We start from the raw sequence: 10000 nt of genomic DNA, 5'->3' as shown, positions 1-10000 counted from the left end.
ATCGCGCCACCGAGTGGCGCGCTACGAGCTTGTCTCATATGACATCATAACGATACACACTTGTCTCCTATGACATCATAACGATACACACCTGTCTCCTATGACATAACAATACACACCTGTCTCCTATGACATCATAACGATACACACCTGTCTCCTATGACATAACAATACACACCTGTCTCCTATGACATCATAACGATACACACTTGTCTCCTATGACATCATAACGATACACACCTGTCTCCTATGACATCATAACGATACACACTTGTCTCCTATGACATCATAACGATACACACCTGTCTCCAATGACATCAGGATGAGCTGCTCTGGCCTCCTGGACGCCTCGGGTCCTGAGATGGAGCTGACGCACCATACGATACAACTCCACCTGCACACACACACACACACACACACACACACACACAGTCCTGAGATGGAGCTGACGCAGCGTGTGTGTGTGTGTGTGTGTGTGTGTGTGTGTGTGTGTGTGTGTGTGTGTGTGTGTGTGTGTGTGTGTGTGTGTGTGTGTGTGTGTGTGCGTGCCACACCTTGTCTGCGCTGTGATAAGGTCTGATGTTGTAAAGACGAGAGGTCGGGAAGAGAGGAGGAGGATGAGTGAAGAGATCACTGCTGCCACCTAGAGGTAGGAGCATCTGCACACACACACACACACACACACACACACACACACACACACACACACACACACACACAGGTTGTGGTTATTGGTTAGGTTTACGCACGTGGAAGAAACTTGTTTTCCCTGAAATGACGCCCCCCCTCCCCTTAATCTTAATCCAGAGCGATTTACAATAACAAAAAGCATGGGAATACGTCACATACATAAGAAGTAGTTATCATGAAACATGCGTAAGCTAAGAACAGTGGAATATCTATATAATGAAACTATGCATATACACTATAGAATGCTATGTCTACATAAAATGCTATCTAAGTTACATGAGTTGAGCCTTTGCACACGCCTGTGAGGTCGTGGAGGCTAGGGGAGGGGCTACGGGCTAGGGGAGGGGCTACGGGCTAGGGGAGGGGCTACGGGCTAAGATGGAGTCTGAAAACACCTACCTGCACTTCCCCGGACACGCCCCCTTTGAACACCCAAGGTTCTGAGTCGAGAAGCTCCGCCCCCGTGGCCGTCCCGCACCCTATCAGAGAGAAGGAGCACCTGTCAATCATATGATGTCGTCAACATGCAGAAACAGCCAATCGGACAGAAGGAGCACCTGTCAATCATATGATGACATCAACATGCAGACACAGCCAATCAGAGAGAAGGAGCATCTGTTACGTTAACTAGGGTGTAACGATCATTTTATTAACGATTTGTTACGTGGACTAGAGGAGAGGAGAGTGCTGTAAAGTGTTGTAAAGTGCTGTAAAGTGCTGTAAAGTGTTGTAAAGTGCTGTAAAGCAGTTCTTTGGGGACTTGCTCACTGCAGGAGAACAGGAAGGTGGACCGTCTACTCACAGTGGAAGCAGTTCTTCCAGGAGCCAAAGGTGGCGCTGTCACTCAGTATACGTCCATCTGAGCCCCGCGTGCATGAGGCGAAGGAGAGACCAAGATACAACGTTGTTATTGGTCAGCAGTAAAACTCACCCAGCCAATAGGTGAAGGCCTTGGTGAGCAGTTAAACTCACCCAGCCAATAGGTGAAGGCCTTGGTGAGCCGTTAAACTCACCCAGCCAATAGGCGAAGGCCTTGGTGAGCAGTTAAACTCACCCAGCCAATAGGTGAAGGCCTTGGTGAGCAGTTAAACTCACCCAGCCAATAGGTGAAGGCCTTGGTGAGCAGTTAAACTCACCCAGCCAATAGGCGAAGGCCTTGGTGAGCAGTTAAACTCACCCAGCCAATAGGTGAAGGCCTTGGTGAGCAGTTAAACTCACCCAGCCAATGGGTGAAGGCCTTGGTGAGCAGGGCGGTGTTTCTGAGGTCCCAGACGTAAGGGTAAAGGTCGTAGAGCGCGGCTCGGTTGGCCGAACCGATGAGGCTGCGGTGAAGCTCAGCGATGTCGTCACACAGAGACACCAGGGACCTGGCAACCGCCCGCCACTCAGCCACCTGATGGTAGAGAGACACCGGGTCACAACACTCTCTCTCCATCTCTCTCTGGTAAAGAGACTATAGCCAAATTCCAATACCCCAAATCTCAGCCACTCGCTCACTCACACTCGCTCACTCCAGCATGGTGGTGTTACGGTGAAATTGGTGACCTGCTGAAATAATGTGAAAATCTTGCAGACATCACATAATGTCAGTGTCCGAATTAAAATCGTTGCAGTTTGTTCATTAGCAAAGTTCAACCTAGCGGTATTCAGGCCACATATTTAAAGACCTCCATGTAGTTGTGTGAAGTCCACAAGATGGTAACATATTTCGGCAGGTCACCAATTTCACCATGCTGTAGTGACCGAGTGGGAGTGAGCGAGTGGCTGAGATTTTGGGTATTGGAATTTGGCTTATAAGTCCTCACACAGAGACTGTGTTTGTACCGGTCAGTACAACAGTATCAGACTGTGGTTGTGCTACATGTGTGCGTGCGTGCGTGTGTGCATATCAGACTGTGGTTGTGCGTGCGTGCGTGCGTGCGTGCGCGTGCGTGCGTGCGGGCCCACCTTGTGCGGGGGGGTCTTCTTGCCCCCGGTGCTGACCAGGTGACAGTGGGTCTTCAGCCAGGTCAGGTCGCTCAGCAGCCTCCGGCCCGCCGGGCCGTGCTCGTGAGGAAGGTAGTGGAGACCCACCAGCAGACGCACCTGGTTGGTTGATTGATTTATTGATTTATTGATTGATTGATTGATTGATTGACAGAATGGGTACATTTCAAACGAGTCAGTTAAGAACAGTTACGTTGTAGACGGACGATCAGTCGGAACAAAGGGGCGGGGGGGGAACACATTTGAGAGCGGTTTTGAAGGAGTCTAGGGATTTGCATGTCTTAATGGCTGTTGGTAGGGCGTTCCACATTTTGGTGGCATATAGGAGCTAAATGGATTTAGTCCCTTGTTTGAGCCGAATCTGGGTTGCACGTGGTTTGTTGAACTCTGGTGTTGTGAGTGTGGACTTATGCTTACAATTAATTGCCATTTACAATTTAGGCATTTAGCAGACGCTCTCAATCCAGAGCGACTTACATTAAGCAAGAAAAAAAAAACATATACAATACATCACATACATAAAAAGTATAGTTATCATGAAACATGCGTAAGCTAAGAACGTAACAGTGGAAAATCTATACGAGTAAGACGCGCAAACGCGGGAAGCGAACGCAGATCGTAAATTGCAATAACAATTCACCATGACTCAGCCATAACCATATAAGGAGTCCCCAAAGCAGCTATACGTCCAAATATGGAGTGTGTTGCATCAATGACAAACAAATCACTCAGCTCCATATATGGGCACAAAGGGGACACACACACACGCGGACACACGGACACACAGACATGATCTGCTAGGTCTCATAGTAAGTGCACACTGGGTTCGCAATCACTGCGTTCGCAATAATGAAACTATACATATATACTTTACTATAAGGGATTATGCAACATGGTTGTAACATGTTGCACGTTTCACTATTTTACTCAGAGATCCGTTCATCTACATATGTCATATTTTCAGGCAACAGACCTACTGTACACGTCTGCTATACCATAAAGCATAAGCATATAAGCATATAACGGTATTTAATGGTATTTAATGGTATTTAATGGTATATGGCGTGTGTTACAATTGAACCACTTTGCAAAGTGGTTCTTTGTGTCGCTTACAGACCAGAATGAAGGTGCATTTCGTCTAAACACGATGCAAACTAAAACAAAAGCATGAAGACATCCATGTGGATTTTCACTCACTAAAAAAATCAAAGAAAACAACTGTATCCCACAGAAACTCCAGGTGTAAAATGTTACGCCTTTTGAGAAAAGCCAGTTTTTCGCCAGTAACTCCCAGTATAGGATGAAGGTAAACGCTTCAAACTTTCTGGGCACGTAGAGCAGGATGCTGTAAAGACGCTGGCGCGTTGGCGTCATGATGGCGTTGACCAATCAAGAGATAACGTGCATGTTTAAACATACGGCTATACGGGATGAGATGGAGTCTGAGGAGGTGGGTGTTCAGACTACGACGGAGTCTGAAGAGGAGGGTGTTCAGACTACGACGGAGTCTGAAGAGGTGGGTGTTCAGACTAAGATGGAGTCTGAAGAGGAGGGTGTTCAGACTAGGACGGAGTCTGAAGAGGAGGGTGTTCAGACTAGGATGGAGTCTGAAGAGGAGGGTGTTCAGATTTCGGTGGAAGACTGGGAGTGAGGTGCTTACCTGGGACTCGCTTAGATGCCCCTTCCCACCACACACGCCCCCCCGGCCCTGGGCCCTCTGGGGTCTGGGCGGCTGAGGTCTGTTCGTGTTCTCCCCATCTCCTCCTCCTCCTCCTCCCGCGGCGGGCGGCGGCGGTGGATCTTTGGCCGGCGAGCCCGGAGGAGATCCAGACGTCAGGGGGAAGACTGGCAGGGGCTTGGCCAGGGCCGAGTGGTCTCTGGCCGGGGGAGAGGCGTCTCTGTCGGGGATCTGGGTGTCTCTGGCCGGGGGAGAGGCGTCTCTGTCGGGGGTCTTGGTGCGACCTGCAGGGACGAGAAAAGGGTTTTTAACACATTGTACACAGACGTGACAGTGGAATATAAACGCTTCTAGAGAGACTTTAGACGTGACAGTGGAATATAAATGCTTCTTCACACACACACACACACACACGCACACACACACACACAGTACCTGGTTGTAACGGCTGGTTCAGTTCTCCCATCCAGTCGTGTAGTGCAGACGACAGAGCTCTGTCTGGACAATACTCTGATGACTCATCTAGAGCACGCACACGCACGCACACACGCACATACACACACACACACACACACACACACACACACACACACACACACACACACACACACAGTTAGCGTCTAGATTAGAACATTATACTTTCTAATCCTGATTTCTCAGCACAGTGCAGTGCAGTGCAGTGCAGTCTGTGTGTAACCTGTATCCCCATATATGGAGATTCCATCTCATAGATTTCCCTAAGAAATCAGTTTGTTGACGTTGGGTTGCTATGGCTACCTGTCATTACCCATCAGTGTACTTATAGGAGGCCAGCGTGACATCACGGAAGGAACTCCTTATTTGGGCATGGCTGACATGGAACTCTGTGTATGGGGGGGTGTGGCTTGTGGTCACAGTGACGTCACAGTGACTCTGGTATAAAAGCAGAGCGTTCTCTCTCTTACGAAGGAACTTATTCCGTTTGAAGCTTTTATTCTCAGCGGTGTAGAAATGGCGTCCGCCGGCGTTCTGTCTGAAGAGCAGCACTTCCTGTGTTCCGTCTGTATGGATGTGTTCACTGATCCCATCAGCACTCCGTGTGGACACAACTACTGCAAAGCCTGCATCACACGTTACTGGGACACTAGTGATGTGTGCAGGTGTCCACGTTGTAACAAAACCTTCTACACAAGACCAGAAGTCTTCGTCAATACTTTTGTTTCTGAGATGGTTCATCAGTTCAGGAGCAACAAGTTGAAAGAAGGATGTGAAGCAAAGACCGAGGCTGAAGTTCAGCAGGTGATCCAGGAGAGACGAGAGAAGATTCAGGAGGTCAAACGCTCAGTAGAGCTCAGCAGGAAAGATGCAGATGCAGTCATAGCCGTCAGTGTGCAGCTCTTCACTGCTCTGATCAGCTGTGTTGAGAGAAGCCAGGCTGAGCTCATTGATGTGGTTGAAGAGAAGCAGAAAACAACAGAGAAACAGGCTGAAGGCTTCATCGAAGATCTGCAACACGAAATCTCCGAGTTGAAACAGCTCTCTCACCTCCTCCAGAATTTCACATCCATCAACACAGGGTGGAGACCCACCAAGGACAGGACAACGGTCAAAGTCCATCAGTCTTCACATGTGGACACATTGAGGACAGCTGTGTCTCAGCTGGAGAAGACACTCAGCCAGGAGATGAAGAAGCAGCTGTGTGATGCTGAGCTGAGGAGGATCCAGCAATATGAGGTGGATGTAACTCTGGACCCTGATACAGCACATCCTGGCCTCACCCTGTCTGAGGATGGAAAACAAGTGAGTCGTGGAGACGTATGGAAGAATCTCCCTGAAAACACTGAGAGATTCTCTAGATGGCCCTGTGTCTTAGGAAAACAAGGATTCTCCTCAGGAAGGTTTTATTACGAGGTTCAGGTTGGAGGGAAGACTGCGTGGAATCTAGGAGTGGTCAGAGAGTCCATCGACAGGAAGGGAGTCATCACACGGAGTCCCAACAATGGTTACTGGACTATAGTGTTGTGGAATGGACAGTACTATGCTGCTGCTGGCCCTTCTGTCGTCCTCCCTGTAAGAGTGAAGGTCCAGACAGTGGGAGTGTTTGTGGACTATGAGGAGGGTCTGATCTCCTTTTATGACGTGGAGGCCAGAGTACTCCTCTACTCTTTCACTGGCTGCTCCTTCACTGAGAGACTCTTTCCATTATTTTATCCTGGTGGTAATTATGATGGTAAAGACTCTGCTCCTCTGATCATCTCTCCTGTCTCCATGAAATAGATCAGCATGGAGTTTAAACTCTGCTCCTCTGATCATCTCTCCTGTCTCCATGAAATAGATCAGCATGGAGTTTAAACTCTGCTCCTCTGATCATCTCTCCTGTCTCCATGAAATAGATCAGCATGGAGTTTAAACTCTGCTCCTCTGATCATCTCTCCTGTCTCCATGGAATAGATCAGCTTGGAGTTTAAACTCTGCTCCTCTGATCATCTCTCCTGTCTCCATGGAATAGATCAGCATGGAGTTTAAACTCTGCTCCTCTGATCATCTCTCCTGTCTCCATGGAATAGATCAGCATGGAGTTAAAACTCTGCCCCTCTGATCATCTCTCCTGTCTCCATGAAATAGATCAGCATGGAGTTTAAACTCTGCTCCTCTGATCATCTCTCCTGTCTCCATGGAATAGATCAGCATGGAGTTTAAACTCTGCTCCTCTGATCATCTCTCCTGTCTCCATGGAACAGCATGGAGTTTAAACTCTGCTCCTCTGATCATCTCTCCTGTCTCCATGGAATAGATCAGCATGGAGTTTAAACTCTGCTCCTCTGATCATCTCTCCTGTCTCCATGGAATAGATCAGCATGGAGTTTAAACTCTGCTCCTCTGATCATCTCTCCTGTCTCCATGAAATAGATCAGCATGGAGTTAAAACTCTGCTCCTCTGATCATCTCTCCTGTCTCCATGAAATAGATCAGCATGGAGTTTAAACTCTGCTCCTCTGATCATCTCTCCTGTCTCCATGGAACAGCATGGAGTTAAAACTCTGCCCCTCTGATCATCTCTCCTGTCTCCATGGAATAGATCAGCATGGAGTTTAAACTCTGCCCCTCTGATCATCTCTCCTGTCTCCATGAAATAGATCAGCATGGAGTTTAAACTCTGCTCCTCTGATCATCTCTCCTGTCTCCATGAAATAGATCAGCATGGAGTTTAAACTCTGCTCCTCTGATCATCTCTCCTGTCTCCATGGAATAGATCAGCATGGAGTTTAAACTCTGCTCCTCTGATCATCTCTCCTGTCTCCATGGAATAGATCAGCATGGAGTTTAAACTCTGCTCCTCTGATCATCTCTCCTGTCTCCATGAAATAGATCAGCATGGAGTTAAAACTCTGCTCCTCTGATCATCTCTCCTGTCTCCATGAAATAGATCAGCATGGAGTTTAAACTCTGCTCCTCTGATCATCTCTCCTGTCTCCATGGAACAGCATGGAGTTAAAACTCTGCCCCTCTGATCATCTCTCCTGTCTCCATGAAATAGATCAGCATGGAGTTTAAACTCTGCTCCTCTGATCATCTCTCCTGTCTCCATGAAATAGATCAGCATGGAGTTTAAACTCTGCTCCTCTGATCATCTCTCCTGTCTCCATGGAATAGATCAGCATGGAGTTTAAACTCTGCTCCTCTGATCATCTCTCCTGTCTCCATGGAATAGATCAGCATGGAGTTTAAACTCTGCTCCTCTGATCATCTCTCCTGTCTCAATGAAATAGATCAGCATGGAGTTTAAACTCTGCTCCTCTGATCATCTCTCCTGTCTCCATGGAATAGATCAGCATGGAGTTTAAAGTAAAGTGCAGTAAAGTGCAGTAAAGTAAAGTGTAGGCACTGTACAGATTCTAACTCTAAGCCCCTCCCTCCCTGTCACCTTTGACCTCCCGGCTCCCGGACCGGTGCCACGCCCCCAGGGTGTGCAGCGGGATGTAGTTGGCCTCGAACTCGCAGTTGGGGTTGAGCAGCAGGCCCCTGAGGGCCCCGGGGGGGCCCCTGAGGGCCCCGGGGGGGCCCCCCCGGGGGAGGAGGCCCGCCTCGCGGCCCTTGAAGGGCCCCAGGAAGAGGCGGCGCGAGTCGTAGTCGTTGGCGTGGAGGTTGTCCCAGATGAGGGGGCGTCGCCGCAGCACGGACGACACCTCTGATAGGCCGGAGACCGACAGACCACTGGAGACCACCTGACCGCCTGGAGAGAGAGAGACATTCACTTTACATTACAGAGAGAGAGAGAGAGACATCCACTTTACATTACAGAGAGAGAGAGAGAGAGAGGGATTCACTTTACATTACAGAGAGAGAGAGAGAGAGAGAGAGAGAGAGACTACCTGACCGCCTGGAGAGAGAGAGAGAGACATTCACTTTACATTACAGAGAGAGAGAGAGAGAGAGAGAGAGAGAGAGAGAGAGAGAGAGAGATTCACTTTACAGTACAGAGAGAGAGAGAGAGAGAGAGAGAGATTCACTTTACATTACAGAGAGAGAGAGAGAGAGACTACCTGACCGCCTGGAGAGAGAGAGAGAGAGAGAGATTCACTTTACATTACAGAGAGAGAGAGACCACCTGACCGCCTGGAGAGAGAGAGAGAGAGAGAGAGACTACCTTACTGCATGGAGAGAGAGAGAGAGAGAGAGAGACCACCTTACTGCATGGAGAGAGAGAGAGAGAGAGAGACTACCTTACTGCATGGAAAGAGAGAGAGAGAGAGACTACCTTACTGCATGGAGAGAGAGAGAGAGACCACCTTACTGCACCTTACACCAGTGATACTCAACCTCAGTCCCGCGGGCCACATCAGGCCCGCGGGACCATTATGACTGGCCCACCAATGAAAATCTAAAAAAAAGAAGAAAAAAAAATCTGGAAAATGAAATAAAAATAAATAAATCTGAATGAAGTTATCTTTAATTACATTATTATAAGTAATACTATTAGAGTTGTACTATTACTCGAACGAAAATAAAAGCTTGGGGGGGGGGGGGGGGGGGGGAGATGCAATGCAAATGAAAGACATATACTGTGTATCCCTATTCCCTGACATAATTTTATAGCTAAACGGACAGAATTCTATTTTATTTGAATGATGAAACCCAGCTGCCATTAATAGTTGGAAATGGAAATGGAAATGGAAATTGCGGAAATAGAAATTGCGGAAATTGCGGAAATTGCGGAAATGGTAATTGCGGAAATTGCAGAAATGGTGGAAATGGAAATTGCGGAAATGGAAATTGAGGAAATTGCGGAAATGGAAATTGCGGAAATTGCGGAAATTGCGGAAATTGCGGAAATTGCTCTTCACTTATAGCTATCTATTTTCAGGTAGATTGTTTTATTTTACTCAGTCAGCCATATCACTACTCATTTTTTTTCATGAAAAAGGTCATAGCTGGGTAATCTATTTTCAGGCAAATTGTGTTTATTGTATTTTATTTTCAGCCATAACAATTTATTTTCTGTTAACCAACTTGCTGGCTGGCAGGCAGGCAGACAGCTACTCATAGACAGGCAGACAGACAGACAGCTACTCATGGAGAATTGGACAGGCAGGCAGTCAGACAGCTACTCATAGACAGGCAGACAGACAGCTACTCATGGAGAATTGGACAGGCAGGCAGACAGCT

The 10000-nt window shown here is 47.9% G+C and overlaps 2 protein-coding genes across 2 annotated transcripts in view; one reads left to right on the top strand and one right to left on the bottom strand.

Annotated features, from left to right (window-relative positions):
• The window catches only part of LOC308325584 (protein O-GlcNAcase), a gene marked incomplete at both ends in the record, with an annotated part of 21886 nt that overhangs the window by 3193 nt on the left and 8693 nt on the right, over positions 1–10000 (bottom strand). The window contains 9 exons of the mRNA XM_080778121.1: positions 303–394; positions 555–659; positions 1090–1169; positions 1493–1549; positions 1909–2083; positions 2638–2775; positions 4337–4638; positions 4790–4876; positions 8259–8567. Of these exons, the coding sequence (XP_080634247.1) occupies positions 303–394; positions 555–659; positions 1090–1169; positions 1493–1549; positions 1909–2083; positions 2638–2775; positions 4337–4638; positions 4790–4876; positions 8259–8567 (1345 nt within the window). The remainder of the gene's footprint in view (positions 1–302; positions 395–554; positions 660–1089; positions 1170–1492; positions 1550–1908; positions 2084–2637; positions 2776–4336; positions 4639–4789; positions 4877–8258; positions 8568–10000) is intronic.
• On the top strand, positions 5345–6610 carry LOC308325597 (E3 ubiquitin-protein ligase TRIM39-like; the record flags this gene model as incomplete). The annotated part of the gene is made up of 1 exon (XM_080778134.1): positions 5345–6610. The coding sequence occupies one exon, from the start codon at positions 5345–5347 to the stop codon at positions 6608–6610; it is 1266 nt and encodes a 421-aa protein (XP_080634260.1).

Source organism: Protomyctophum bolini (genome assembly GCF_963924005.1).
Source record: "Protomyctophum bolini genome assembly, chromosome: 2".
Lineage (NCBI taxonomy): Eukaryota > Metazoa > Chordata > Actinopteri > Myctophiformes > Myctophidae > Protomyctophum > Protomyctophum bolini.
This window is presented reverse-complemented; position numbering and strand designations above follow the sequence as displayed.